Source organism: Anomaloglossus baeobatrachus, chromosome 1 (assembly GCF_048569485.1).
Source record: "Anomaloglossus baeobatrachus isolate aAnoBae1 chromosome 1, aAnoBae1.hap1, whole genome shotgun sequence".
NCBI classification, from domain to species: Eukaryota; Metazoa; Chordata; class Amphibia; order Anura; family Aromobatidae; genus Anomaloglossus; species Anomaloglossus baeobatrachus.
The window spans coordinates 797,911,068-797,926,518 of record NC_134353.1 but is presented as its reverse complement, the minus strand read 5'-3'; the positions used below and the strand labels follow the sequence as shown (position 1 = coordinate 797,926,518).

General features: G+C 45.5%; 1 protein-coding gene across 1 annotated transcript in view; it reads right to left on the bottom strand.

The window, feature by feature from the left end:
- The window catches only part of MCC (MCC regulator of Wnt signaling pathway), a 498,291-nt gene that overhangs the window by 425,142 nt on the left and 57,698 nt on the right, over positions 1-15,451 (bottom strand). The window contains exon 2 of the mRNA XM_075325006.1: positions 691-929. Coding sequence (XP_075181121.1) covers positions 691-929 — 239 coding nt within the window. The remainder of the gene's footprint in view (positions 1-690; positions 930-15,451) is intronic.

Sequence of the window (15,451 nt, the reverse complement as noted above, 5' to 3'; positions counted from 1 at the left end):
ACAAAAGCAATTAAGACAAATAAGGTTGAATGCAGTCTTTCAAGAAGTGTCCCCTACTCGGAAAACCCTTTTTTAATCACTATACATCCCCAATGCAAAATAATAACATTTATACCTCTGATGCCATTCGAGCATTGTTGTCACTGGCTTTTATGGTTATGTCACACAATCCCGGGGGCCAATCAGCGCTGACTTTATTCTCCCCTCATTCGGACGTAATTGACATCCGGAGGCAGTGAAAGCAGCCGCATCTCTCAACTCCTCCGAAGGTCTGGTTTATCCGAAGGAGGAGAGAGTGAAGCCAGCGCCGATTAGCCATTTGTATGATGTCACATGAGCCCTCAGAGAGCCAGGGCTGACACCGAAGGGGAGTATAGGTGTTATTTTACTGTGGGGAAACATAAGGATTGAGAAATGGTTATCCGGCTAATGAATAATAACTTATACTCATCTCCGTTGCAGGCATAACTGACATTTGGAAGCAGTCAAAGGAGCAGCAGCTCTCACTTTTTCCAGGTGTAAGTTTCATCTCAAGGAAGTGAGCATCACACAGTGAGGAGTTTAGCTGTAATTGTACGGTATATGGGGGAAATATGGTGATTGAGAAGGGGGTTTTACGAGAGGTGTAAAACCCCTTTAAAATGATATACTGATGAGGTTGATATCGCGTGCAATATACAGATAACTCACCTAGACTGTGGTCACTTCCAGTTGGCCAAGAAGTCAGTCTGTTACGCAGTTTTTTGTTCTTGCAGGAGTCATCCGATAAATCCACCTCCTCCTTTCTGATCTCTCGCACAAGTTGCATACGGCATTTGGTAAAGTCATGAAATGAGATCTTTCCACACTCATCAGCACCAAGTTGATGCATGATTTCAGCTACCGAGTCCTCCATGTTCAGCTGCCGGCAAACCATTAATAGATCATTCCTGAAAACAGAATAAAAAGGATATAATGCATGATGGATACAATTGGTGAACACTTCAATGCATGTAGTTACACAAGAGCGTGCTGACCCCTTGAACCTCCATTGGTATCTAAATATTTCAACTACAAGCAAAGACAAATCAAAGAACCAGAACCCAATTCCAAAAGAAAACACATTTCATTTTAAAATTACACTTAACCAAGACTTTGTACCCGATCTTCACCACTTAACCTGCTCACATGAAGACCATTTAGTCTTTAATACAAGTTGTAAGAAACTGGTAACTTGCTAAAAAAAAGCTTGAATTGTAGAATATTTTTACAAATATTTTTTTCACCAAAACCGTACTTCAATGGAGTCCTATCTTAGTTAGACAAACTCAGTCTTCAAATAAACAGGGCTTCAGAAAAAGGAGAGTAGGACCACCCTCCTTGACTGGATGCGTGAAAGCAGAGAATGCTTATATGTGGACTAGCTATAACAACACTGCAGGCAAATGGCATGTGGCCATATTAGGAAAGCACCAAGATAAGTATTATGGGCTGCAGGGCTGGGTGGACTCGCAGATACCTGGGATCGGAGGATCCAATCAGGTTTAGAGAAAAACAAAAAACAAAACACAAGAACAAAAAAAAAAACGGATATAAAAGCTGGGGCTTCCATGTTACTGGTAGCAAAAAGGCTCTCGAAAAACACTGACTTCCCCCACCTCAAAAAAGAAATCAAGCAAAAGCTCCCAAATCCAAATGCCCACCTCTCAGCTGAGTCTCACAATGCACGTAAACCTTTAGCATCCACATGTTTGGCATTATTGTCGTGAGGAGAGCCCGCCTAAATGTACGGGGTGAAGGTCTCCAAAAGTACAAGCTGGACACAATGTATGGGCACTACATTGTACTGGGCAGAACAATGACTTATTTGCAATTTTTAATTCTGCAACATTTACTGTGATTGACACCATGGGTGTTTTCCAGAGACTTAATCGTCACTACACCCATAGATGAATTCCCTGGGGGATGTAATTTCCAAAATATGGTCACTTGAGGGGATTTTTCTGTTCTGGCACTTAGGGGAACTGCAAATGGAGTCCGCAAACTATTCTAGGAAGGTCTGTGCTCCATAAATTAAATGGTGCTCTTCCCCTCGCGAGCCCTATGGTGTGCCAAACCGTACTGTACAATCACATGTGATGTATTGACACGTTCAGGACATATTGTGTAACAAATTATAGGATGTTTACCTATTCCCTTTGTGAAAATTGGAAATTTGGATTTAAAACATTTTAGTGGTAAAAATGTAATTATTTTTTGTTCACAGCCCAGTATAAAGTTTTTTGACACACCTGTAGTGTCAATATGCTCACTGCACCGGTGGAAGAATTCATTGATAGGTGCAGTTTATAAAATGAGGTCACTTGTGGGGGTTTCTGCTGTTCTGGCATCCCAGGAGCTCTGTCAATGCGACATGTTACTCGCAAACCATTCCAAATAAATTTGATTTCATTTATGATGCTCCTTCCCCTTCACTTTCCACTGTGCCTCAAAAATAGTTTTTGACCACATATGGGGTACTGGCGGACTCAGGAGAAGTTGCACAACATTTGTATAGTCCATTACGTCCTGTGACCCTTGTGAAAATGAAAGCTTTCGTGGTAAAAGATTTTCATGGTAAAAAAAAAAAAAAAAAAATTTTCTTCATTTTCCTGGCTCAATGTTATAAAATTCCATGCAGCACCTAGGAGTTCAAGTTGCTCACCAACCATGTACATAAATTCCTTGAGGGGGTCTAGTTTCCAAAATGGTGTCACTTATGAGGGAGCTCTACTGTTTAAGCACAACAAGGGCTCTCCAAACGCGATATGGCATCCGCTAATCATTCCAGCCAATATTGCAGTCAAATGGTGCTCCTTCCCTTCCGAGCCCTGCCATGTGCCCAAACAGTTAATTTCCACCACATGAGGTATCTGTGTACTCAGGAGAAATTGCACAATAAATTGTATGGTGCATTTTCTCCTGTTACACTTGTGGAAAAAAAAGCTATCTGGTTAAAATAACAATTTTGTGGTAAACATGTATTTTTCTTTATTTTCATGGCTCAACGTTATAAAAATATGTGAAGCCCCTGGGGTTCATGGTGCTCACCAAACATTTAAATACATTCCCTGAGGGGTCTAGTTTCCAAAATAGGGTCACTTGTAGGGGAGCTCCACTGTTTAGGCACCTCAGCAGCTCTCAACACGACATGGCGTCCGCTAGTGATTCAAGCTAATTTAGTGTTCAAAAGTTCAAATAGTGCTCCTTCCCTTCCGAGCCCTGCAGTGCGCTCAAACAGTAGATTCCCACCACATGTGAAGTATCGGTGTACTCAGGAGAAATTGCACAACAAATTGTATGGAGCATTTTCTCCTCTTGCCCTTGCAAAAAAAACAAAACAAAAACTAGTTGAAGTAACATTTTTTTTTGTGAAAATGTAAACTTTTATAGATAAAGTAACATTTTTGTCACGGGTGAAAAATACAATTTTCATTTTTTCCTTCCACGTTGCTTTAGTTCCTGTCAAGCACCTAAAGGATTAATAAACTTCTTGAAAGTGGTTTTGAACAATTTGAGGGGTTCAGTTTTTAGAATGGTGTCATATTTGGGTATTTTCTGTCATCTAGGCCTCTCAGAGTTACTTCAAATGTGATGTGGTCCCTAAAACACAAAAAAAATGATTTTTATAAATTGTGATGGAGAAATGAAAAAAAACAAAAAAAACATTACTGATAAACTTTGAACCCTAATGTCCTAACCCAAAAAAATCTGTTTCAAAAACTGCACTGATGTAAAGTAGACAAGTGGGAAATAATTAATGCTTTTGTGTGACATAACTCTCGGATTAGAGAGGGCATAAAAATTCAAAGTTGGAAAATTACGAAATTTTCAAAATCTTCGCTACATTTCAGATATTTTCACAAAAATGCAAAAAATATTGGCCTAAATTTACCACTATTATGAAGTACAAGGTCATGAAAAAAGAATCACTGGGATCCGTTGAATTGTTTCAGAGTCCTCCCAAAGTGACACACAAAAATGCAAAATGGTGAAAACTGGCTCAGGGGGGCGTACCCACTCTTCGGATATAATGTATATCTATACCTACTCACAGTTACTATTAATCCATATATAAATGTAGATCTACGTCATGCAGCCCTCCCTAAAAAGTCCATATCACCTTGTGAATTTGTATTCATACATTTCTAAGAGTATGCATAGAAGGGCATCACTGTATTCTGCCATGCGGATACTAGTCCAGGAATACACCTAAGAGGCATAAAAGGAACTATTTTTTAACACACATTTGATAATGGCAAGTAAACCTTTCATCTTTACTTTAACACTCTGGTCCAACCCAGCAAAATGTGCAGAACATGCTGCCACCAGCACTCAGTAAGGCACATTAACACTTTAGTGCCAATTTGCTTGCAGCAACATAATGAAGGTATTTAAGGCATCTTCTCTGCTGGGAACCTCACAGGGCTACTAAATCCTCAGGATATAATAGATGTAATGATGCAAACATTTACAAATTCCACAACACAAAGACAGTGGCACAGGGAATGCTCAATTTTGAGTAAGCACAAGCATAATACTTAGAGTCATCTGGAGGCTGTATTGAAGACATTAGGAAAATATTTTATATATACATACATACACACACACACACACACACACACACACACTATATACATACACTATACACACACAGTACCGACCAAAAGTTTGGACACACCTTCTCATTCAGAGTTTTCTTTATTTTCAGGACTCTGAAAATTGTAGATTCACATTGAAGGCATCAAAACTATGAATTAAAACGTGCGGAATGGAATACTTAAAGTGTGAAACAACTGAAAATATGTCTTATATTCTAGGTTCTTCAAAGTAGCCACCTTTTGCTTTCATTACTGCCTTGCACACTCTTGGCATTCTCTTGATGAGCTTCAAGAGGTAGTCACCGGAAATGGTCTTCCAACAGTCTTGAAGGAGTTCCCAGAAATGCTTAGCACTTGTTGGCCCTTTTGCTTTCACTCTGCGGTCCAGCTCACCCCAAACCATCTTGATTGGGTTCAGGTCTGGTGACTGTGGAGGCCAAGTCATCTGGCATAGCACCCCATCACTCTCCTTCTTAGTCAAATAGCCCTTACACAGCCTGGAGGTGTAATTGGGGTCATTGTCCTGTTGAAAAATAAATGATGGTTCAACTAAACGCAAACCGGATGGAATAGCACGCCGCTGCAAGATGCTGTGGTAGCCATGCTGGTTCAGTATGCCTTTAGTTTTGAATAAATCCCCAACAGTGTCACTAGCAAAGCACCCCCACACCATCACACCTCCTCCATGCTTCATGGTGGGAACCAGGCATGTAGAGTCCATCCGTTCACCTTTTTTTACAAAGACACGGTGGTTGGATCCAAAGATCTCAAATTTGGACTCCTCAGACCAAAGCACAGATTTCCACTGGTCTAATGTCCATTCCTTGTGTTCTTTAGCCCAAACAAGTCTCTTCTGCTTGTTGCCTGTCCTTAGCAGTGGTTTCCTAGCAGCTATTTTACCATGAAGGCCTGCTGCACAAAGTCTCCTCTTAACAGTTGTTCTAGAGACGAGAAGGTGTGTCCAACCTATATATATATATATATATATATATATATATATATATATATATATATATATATATATATATATATATATATATATATATATATATATATATATATATATATATATATATATATATATACACACACACACACACACACACATATATATACACATACACACATACACGAAATATTTTTTTTTTTTCTTTCTTCATGTGCTTGTCCATTTTACAGACACAGACACACACAGTTAGGGCCAAAAGTATTTTGAGTTGACCATATCTTTGTGACCCGGGCTCTGCATAACAATATTTTTATTTAAAATTAAGCTGAGATACAATTGAAGAGTGGACTTTTAAGATTCAGTTAAAAAGAGAACCGGTCAGCAGATTTGCCAACTATAAGCTGCGGCCACTATCAGCGAGTTCTTATATACAGCATTCTAGAATACTGTATACAAGAGCCCAGGCTGCTGTATAGAATGTAAAATCACTTTTATAATACTCACTTGGGGAGAGGGGGGGGGGGGGGGGTCCGGTCCGATGGGTCTTGCTGCTCTCCGGTCCGGCGCCCCCTCTCTGCAGCGATCTCCGTCCTCCTTCTGAGGCTCTTATACACAGTATTCTGGAATGCTGCATACAAGAGCTCATTGATGGTGGCCGCAGTTCATAAGGAAAAAAACCTGGTGACAGATTCCCTTTAAACACAGATTGGCTTCTAATTGAGCATTAAAAGCATCAATAAACCTTTTTTGATATTTTGCCCCATAAGGAATTGAACAAAATGTGTCTAGTTTGACGACTGTTCCGTTTTGCGGTCCACAAAAAAAGTTGTCCTGTTTTTCCATGGATGCATCCGTGTGACAACCGCATCTATCCCGTACCGTATACGGCCCATGTGTCACCCGTGTGACTTCCATTTTTTTCTTTTTTTTACGGATTGTAAAAAAAAATGGAAGGAGAGTTACATACAGTCTAGGGTATCTGGCCAGATGCTGGTTCCCATATAAGGTCTATGGGGAACAGAATCCAGCGCAAAGGGGTAGGAGCAAGCGCTATATACTCACCGATCACCGACATGGCTGTCACATTGCTCCTGCGGCACATCTTTGTTCTTCCCAAGCCAGCTACTCATTAGGCTCATTTCATATTCAATGCTTGAGTGACAGCTGTCTGACTGCAACCAATCACAGCCGCCGGTGGGCGGGTCTATATCATACAGAACAATAAATAATTTAAAAAAAAAATGGCGTATGGTCCCCCCCAATTTTGATACCAGCCAAGATAAAGCCTCACAGCTGCTGGCTGGTATACTCAGGCTAGGGAAGACCCACATTATTGGGAGCCCCCCAGCCTAAAAACATAAGCCATCAGCCGGCCAGAATTGCCGCATCCATTAGATGAGACAGTCCTGGGACTTTACCCGGGTTCATCCCGAATGCCCTGGTGCAGTGGCAAATGGGGTAATATATGGGGTTGATACCAGCTGTGTAATGTCACCTGGCATCAAGCCCTGGGGTTAGTGATGTCACTGCATCTAGCAGATAGCAAACATCACTAACCCAGTCAGTAAAAAAAAAAAGACAAATTTTTATTTGAAAAAACACTCCCCAACACATTCCCTCTTTCACCAATTTATTGGAAAGAAAAAAAATGAACCCAGGTCAGACTTAATCCAAAAATAAGAATTATTCTTACCGTTAATTCGATTTCTAGGACCTTCCACGCCAGCATAGGAGGTTGTCTCTCCACGCCCTAATTGGGAGAGGAAGCACAAGAGAGGTTAAAAAGGACCCTCCCACCTCCCATAGCCAGTGTCTTACAAAGAACCCATAGCATATGAGAAGTACAAACACATCCAGGAATATCGAGGATAAGGGAGGGAATTACGTGCTGTCGTGGAAGGTCCTAAAAATCGAATTAACGGTAAGAATAATTATTTCTCTAGTCCCTTCCACGACAGCATAGGAGGAATACCAACGAATTGATACCTAGGGGGGGGACCACAGCCTGCAGGACCTTCCTGCCAAAAGCCAAAATCCCTGTTGGAATCCAGATCCAAACGATAATGCTTCGTGAAAGAATGGAGGGAAGACCACGTAGCTGCCTTGCAGAGCTGCTCAGGAGAAGCCCCTGCCCGGTCAGCCCAGGAGACAGAGGTAGCCCTGGTGGAGTGAGCCGTAAATCCGGTAGGCGGAGACAGATGCTGAGCGAGGTAGGCGTCTCAAATCGCCCGCACAATCCAGTTGGCGACGGTACTCTTAGCCACCTTCCAGCCCTTATTGCGACCAAAGGGCAATAGAAATAGGTTATGATCAAGCCGCCAAGGTGCAGTAATATCCAGGTAGCGCAACACCATCCGACGAACGACCAAAGAATGGAACACTTCCTCCCCCGGAGTCCTAGGATGCTGACAGAAGGAAGGCAAGACGATGGTCTGAGAACGGTGAAAATCCGAAACCACTTTGGGAAGGAAGGAAGGGTCCAGCTGAAAGACAATGCTGTCATCTCTGACGGTCAGGTAAGGCTCCCGAATAGACAAAGCTTGAAGTTCCCGAACTCTCCGAGCGGACGTAACAGCCACGAGAAAGGCAGTCTTGTGAAAGAGAGAACGGATGCTACAGGAGGACAGAGGCTCAAAGGGCGACTGAGATAGTCTGGTAAGGACCACATTGAGATCCCAGCAAGGCGTCAGGGCCCTCTGCCGCGGACAGAGCCTACTAGCGGACACCATGAAACGGCGGATCCAGCGACGAGCTGCCAGAGCCGTGTCAAAGACTGCACTGAGTGCCGAGATCTGCACCTTCAGGGTGCTGGGCCGAAGGCCTAAATCCAATCCCCTCAGGAGGAAGTCGAGAATCCGCGCAATGTTAGGCCGGAGCGGGTCAGGAGGCCGAGAACCCCACCAGGAGGAAAATCTCATCCAGATTTTATGGTAAATGCTATTAGTCACTGGTTTACGGTTCTTCCGTAGAGTAGCCCCGACCTTGTCAGAAAGTCCTTGGGCCATCAGTGCCCGGGCCTAAGAAGCCAGGCAGCCAACTTGAATTTCTGGGGTCCAGATGGAATATCGGATCCTGAGACAGTAAACTGGGGTCCGAACCCAGGAGGACCGGTTGGGCGATGCTGAGAGTCAGGATCAGGCTGTACCAACTCCGCCGCGGCCACAGAGGAGCTACCAGGATAGTCGTGGCTCCGTTGTCCCTGATCTTCCTCAGGGTTCGTGCGAGAAGAGGAATAGGCGGGAAGGCGTAGGCGAGGCAAAAGGACCAAGTGTGGCAGAAGGCGTTCACCCCCAACGCGTTGTCCCGAGGGTACAGGTAGAAAAATGTTGCGACCATGCGATTTCCTGCGGAAGCAAAGAGGTTTACCTCTGGAGTACCCCACCTTGCCACCAGAGAGCAGAACACCGCTAGGTCCAGACTCCACTCCCCTGGGTGAACATCCTGATGACTCAGGAAGTCTGCTGGAAGGTTTTAGGGATCCCTTTAGATGGACTGCAGAAAGGGATAGCAGGGACTGTTCAGCCCAGCAGAAGATCCGGGAGGACACGGACCTCAGGGCGCCTGAGCTTGTACCTCCCTGATGGCGGAGATGCGCCACTGTGGTGACAGAGTCCGAGGAGACTAGGACGTGAGTGTCCCGGACGAGATCCCAAGCAGCGAGGAGGGCCCTCCGACCGCCCTGAGTCCCCGGTAGTTGGAGGACTGGGTGCTGACATAAGGGCTCCAGACCCCCTGAAACGGGGAGTTTGCCACCATAGCCCCCCAGCCCCTCTGGCTGGCATCGGATGGCAGTGTCCAGGCCACCCCTACCAGCAGGTTGTTGGGACACAGCCACCAGAGAAGGAACGAGGAGACTGTTGCCGAGAGGCGAAACCGGGTGTTCAGGGAGGAAGGGAGACTGACCCAAGAACCAGGATACGATCCTGTAGACAAAGAGTGGGCCGGAGCCCACAAGACTGAGGGAATGCAGGATGTCATAGAACCCAGGGCCAACATAGCGCCTAGAAGGGTCGGGCGCGCTTGGCTGTGAAGTGTCGAGAATCTGGCCAGTAGCATCAACCTGTGATCCTCTGGGGGAAGGATGCTCGTTTGTCGGAGTCCAACCTTGCAATCGTAGGAAGGCGACCACCTCAGCACGAGCTTTGAAAAGATCCTTGGAGCCGAGGAGAACCCGAAGGGAAGTACGTGTAATTGGAAATGAAGCATGTTCCCTCCGTGCAGAACCGCAAATTTGAGGTACTGCCTGTGACAAGGATGGAAGGGCACATGGAACTAGGCGCCCCTCAGGTCCATTGAGGCCATCTGGTGGTGCAGACCGATTAGTGGAACAACGGATTTCACAGACTCCATTCTCGAAACGTCGGTATCTGACCCGCTGGTTTCAGATGTTGCAGACTGATGATAAACCAGACGTCTCCAGATGGTGATTTGACAAGGAAGAGACGGAGTAGTGACCTACCCCTACTTCCTGACTCGGGACTGAGGAAACGACCCCCGAATGTATTAACTCCCGAATCATCGAGCACAGGAGATCCTGAGAACCCTGTGACGACAGGGCTGTGACTCGGAGGCCTGGCGCAGGGGGGGGGGGGTATTCCACCAATAGACCCTCTGAGACGAGCTTGTAGGACCCATGGGCAGGTGAAGGTCCGCCATTGGGGAAGAAAGGCAGAGAGCCGACCCCCCACCCGAGCCGACTCACTGTTTGTCATGCTGAGGACATTGTGGAGGGGAAGGGATGAAAACATTACTCCCCCTACCCTAAGGGTAGCTCCTAACGGCCAGACTCCCCTTTCCCCTTGGGCTGGGAGGCCCGGGCATCGAGGGACGAAAGGACCGTTGCCTGGAGGGTGTTGGATCCGGCAGGCCTGACGATCAGTCGCCTTGTCTAGAATGCCATTCAGGGCAGGCCCAACACTAAGTCCCCCTTAAACGGAAGGGAGCAAACCTCAGTGTGGAAGTAGAGTCCCCACTCCAAGCCTTAAGCCTAGAGCTCGTCTGTCCGAGGTAGACAAGACCGAGGTCCTGGCAGCCATGCGGACCAACTTCACAGAGGCATCCGTCAAACTAGTAGCCTTCCTAAGGAAGGGATTCCAGTAACTCATCCCTAGGAGTACCCCAGGAATATGAGCCTCACCTGGTCGAGCCTCCGAAGGAGGGACAGGGAGACATAAGCGGAGGCAATATGGGCCCGAATGGAAGAAGACGAAGCCTCCCACCTATCAGATCTCTAAGCTGGGAATCAGCCGCAAAGGGGAGCGCTGTTTGCTTAGCGACCTTGGCCACCTGCACATCCACCTTGGGAATCTCCCAATGCAACCCCGAACTCTCCAGGGGAATCTGTGGTAGGGGACACTCCGGAATTGCCTCTCAGGAAATCCCATTCCTGAGAGAATATCCAGAACATTAGCATGGACAGGAAACCCCATTGCCTAGTGGTTTTCAGGCCCGCGAACATTTCACCCTGAACAGAGGGGAGGACCTACTCATCCCCATAGCGCTCCCAACTGCTCCATTAAGATCCCCCAATCGTCTGAGGGAAAAAGAAAGACCGGTCAGGCCTCCCGGAGGAAAAACCGTTAACGGGACCACCCGCATGATCAGATGACTGGAGTTCTCTATTTTGTGGCAGAAGGGTCAGCAGCAGGGAGGGAGGCCAGTGAGGCCTGAATCTCCTGTATCATCATGGACCGCAGCTCGCTACAAGGGACGGTTGTTCAGCCCTAACAATCTATACATACGATGCCTGCCCTCACCATTCAATGGAAACAGAGAGGCGTCATCAGAGACCAGGCAGCTAGCCCATGCCATGACACAGCAAATATCCAGGAGCGTCCACTGGGATTCAAACTCCCAAGCTCACACACCCAAGGCCATCAGCTTACCACTAGACCATGGAAGGGACATACGTACACTGCTGGCAAAGCGTCTCTCAGTCTTGTCAGCACACCTGTTAGACTTCACACATAGTCCAGTAGGCTCATCCTCCTGGAAAACCACAGACCAGAAGGAGCCGACAATCTCAACCTGAGAACAGGCATAAGGGACCGTCCCTCAGCCACTTACTGTGGCAGGGGGAACGCTGGGCTCTGCAGAAGCAGAGGAAGACATGGCAGTGCACAGAGAAGAAACCTTACCGTGGTTCTAATGCCTTCAGGCAGCCTTCCTGGAAAAGACCTGCCCCCCCAGTGACTGGTGATGTTCCCCGCCTCCCACATCAGGTCCCCGACAGGCCGTGGAAGCGACGGCGAGTCCGTCACGCTACCTCCGCGACCGGAAGTGCTCATACCGGAAGGTCGCGAGACCGGAAGTCCCTCCCGCGGCAGCACTTCCGGGTCGCACTGCAGCGTGCATACAGGAGGCGGCCGGCGGCTCAGGGAGGACGCTGGCCGGGGAGCCACACAGCCCGCATCACCCCAGAGGAGCTCCGGAGGGCTGGAGCAGCGGTCTCTCACAGGGTGAGGGAACAGTAAGGGAGGAGCGGCGAGGGCCCGACCGATACTGCCCGGCTAAGGTAGGGGAAGAAGAAAAAAAAAAAAAATACATACACTGCAGTTCGCCGGCCACCAGAGCATAGGAGAACAATAAAACCTCTCCATGCCCCATGGGGACAGGAAAGACACTGGCTATGGGAGGTGGGAGGGTCCTTTTTAATCTCTCTTGTGCTTCCTGTCCCAATTAGGGCGTGGAGAGACAACCTCCTATGCTGTCGTGGAAGGGACTAGAGAAAAGGGGGTCCCACCATGATTACCATCACCGCAGGTAATGAACTTTGCTAACTTCCTAATGTCGGCGATCCTTATCCCCGCAGCTGCTGACACCCTGCAGTGCGGGCAGATACTGACACCCTGCAGTGCGAGCAGCTGTGGGGCTGGCGTGAGAGCAAGACAGACTGCAGGGTCACCCGACGGAAGTCACACGGAAGTGCTTCTGTGCGGTTTCCGGGGATTTTGCGGAATTTTGGGGATTTAACGCTGCTAACTTGAACTTTTTTTTTTTTTTTAAATTTCTGGCTGCACCCGAACATCTGCGGGTTTGTCCATTTCTATTTGTGGTGAACTCTGTATTTGTTTATTTGTTCTCATGAGGTCTTCTCTTTCTTCTTTCTGGTAGTCTTAGATACTGGAACACATACTTCCTGGAGAGTATCGTTCCCTTGGGTAGATGATGTAAAGATGTTTAGCCACTCCTAGCAGTTCAGCTCTCGCTGATGCATTTCTTCTTTTTTTCAGCCTAATGATGGCCTGTTTCTCTTCTATTGAGAGCTACTTTGTGCGCATGAGAGTTCACAGCTACACCTTCAAAATAGAAATGCCACACCTGGAATCAGCTCGAAACCTTTTACTTGCATATCTGATAATGGATTAACAAGGTAATAGCCCATGCAGCCCATTAAAGAGCTTTAAGATAAATGTTTAATTACCTTTGGTCCCTTTATAAAAAAAAAAAAAAAAAAAAGTGTATGTGAACTGTGTCTTTTAGACATCTGCAAATCCTTTGAGCTTTTCAGACAGAAGACCGTTTAGGTCACAATGGCTTTCCCCCCTTCTCTCCCTTTCTCTTAAAGTGTTTTTGTTTGCTTCTTCCCTAATATCTTTTGGCTACTATTTTTCTATTGAAATTCTATTAACCACTTTACTACCCATGACGGATATATCAGTCATGGATCGTGTGAGGTTAATCCCCGCCCCCTGACGTGTGCAGGCCGCGGCGATCCGCACACATATCAGCTGATTTCAACAGCTGACATGTGTGCCTGCAAGTTACGAGTAGAATCACTTTACACCTGCAACTGTTAACCCCTTACATCTCGCTGCCATAATCTGGCAGCGAGATTTATATGCACGCGGCCATTACTTTTACTTACCACCTCCCCCACCAGAAGTCACGTGTGTGATCATGTGACTTCCGGTGGTTGCCATGGTAGCACAGGGTCATGTGATGACGCCTGTAGCTAACAGGAGTCACTTTCTCTCAGTGCCATAGTGCCAGCACTGAGAGTAAAGCAGCATATCTGCAGTTTTCAGCTCTGTAGCTGAGATCTACAGAAATGGAAGAGTGATCAGATTGCTGATCCATATACTTCCCTTGGGGGACTAGTAAAATAAAAAAAAAAAAGTAAAAAAAACAGTTTTGGAAAATGGCGCAAAATGTGAGCCACTTTTATTGGACTGACTTGTGAATTTTTTTAACCCCTTAGATACAAGTAAACCTATACATGTTTGGTGTCTACAAACTCGCACCGACCTCAAGCATCACAGCGACACATCAGTTTTACCATATAGGGAACATTGTGAATAAAATATCCCAAAAACTATTGTGAGATCACACTTTTTTGCAGTTTTTCCACAATTTTTTTTGCTGTTTTCCAGTACAATATATGGTAAAACTTATGGTTTCATTTAAAAGTACAACTCGTCCCGCAAAAAACAAGCCCTTATATGGCAAGATTGACGGAAAATAAAGTTACGTCTCTCGGAAGAAGGGGAGCAAAAAAAAAACAAACAATGGAAAAACTGAAAACGCCCTGGGGCTGAAGGGGTTAAGAATTAATCAGCAATGTCCTAGCGGTAGAAGCCTGAAAAACTCATGCTATTAGATGGCTCCAGGGACACTTTGTTGAAATTACTTTACATAGCAACATGGTCAAGTTTACGGCTATGAGTAGTATATTATATCAGTAGATCTAAGATCCAATCCCCAAACTCTCAACCTCCCCCCATATTATCCTTATATGTATGTTTACATGTAATTTTGTAAATATGTTGTATATTAAATGTCCTTGGACCATTGCATTGATCAAACCTTTGGAATTCATCTATTTTCACCATCGCCAAATGCTAATAAAATATATTCACCTTTGAAAAAGTTTCAAGTCTTCAACTTTTCTGAATTGGGGTTACCTCTACTGATAAGATAGGACCTCAGGCCTTTCCTACAAAGCACAAAACCTTTACTGCAGTGTCTCTGATCCATTACCGAAAATCTATCACCAGGTTTTTGCCACCTCATCTGAGAGCAGCATAATGTAGAAGAGAGACTCTGAATCCAACGATCTATCACTCAATTTACTGGGTGCAGCAGTTGTCACAATCAGTTTTTAGATGTCGCAATGCTCGGAAAGCTTTCCCCGTCCACACCACAGCTCTCTATGTACAATGTATATTGACAGTTAACTGTTAAATCGGTGCTGGGGGCATGGTTAGGCAAGAAGGCACAGCGGCTTAGTGGTTAGAAACTGCAGTCTTGCAGCGCTGGGGTCCTGGGTTCGAATCCCACCAAGGACACCGTCTGCAAGGAGTTTGTATGTTCTCCCCGTGTTTGCGTGGGTTTCCTCCGGGTTCTCTGGCTTCCTCCCACACTCCAAAGACATACAGATAGGGACTCTAGATTGTGAGCCCCAATGGGGACAGTGTCCCTGATGCATGTAAAGCGCTGTGGAATATGTTAGCGCTATATAAAAAAATAAATAAATATTTAAGAAGGCAGAGCGTGATAATCTACTTATAAAACACTCATGTTTCAGCCTAATAAGTGACATCACTCAAATCAGGGTTTTAGCCCCTACCCTCATGCTGTCCTCATAGTAAAAACCTGCTGACATTCATTTTAACCATTTGTTTCAATATTGTTTATAATAAAATTTTCAAAATTGTAATAGGGTACAGATTTGTGATATGGTCATGTGCATTTTAGCAATATCTGAGTTACAGAATCCCTTTTTACATTAGGGCAGGTTGTGATCATATGCTGCCAAAGGGCACCATATGGCGCATTGCTTTTTCATACTATTATAGATATATGTAAAATTATTCAAGGAAAAAAAATATAATGTATCAATCTCCAAGATACTAAGCTCAAGATTAGTGATTATTAATGATTC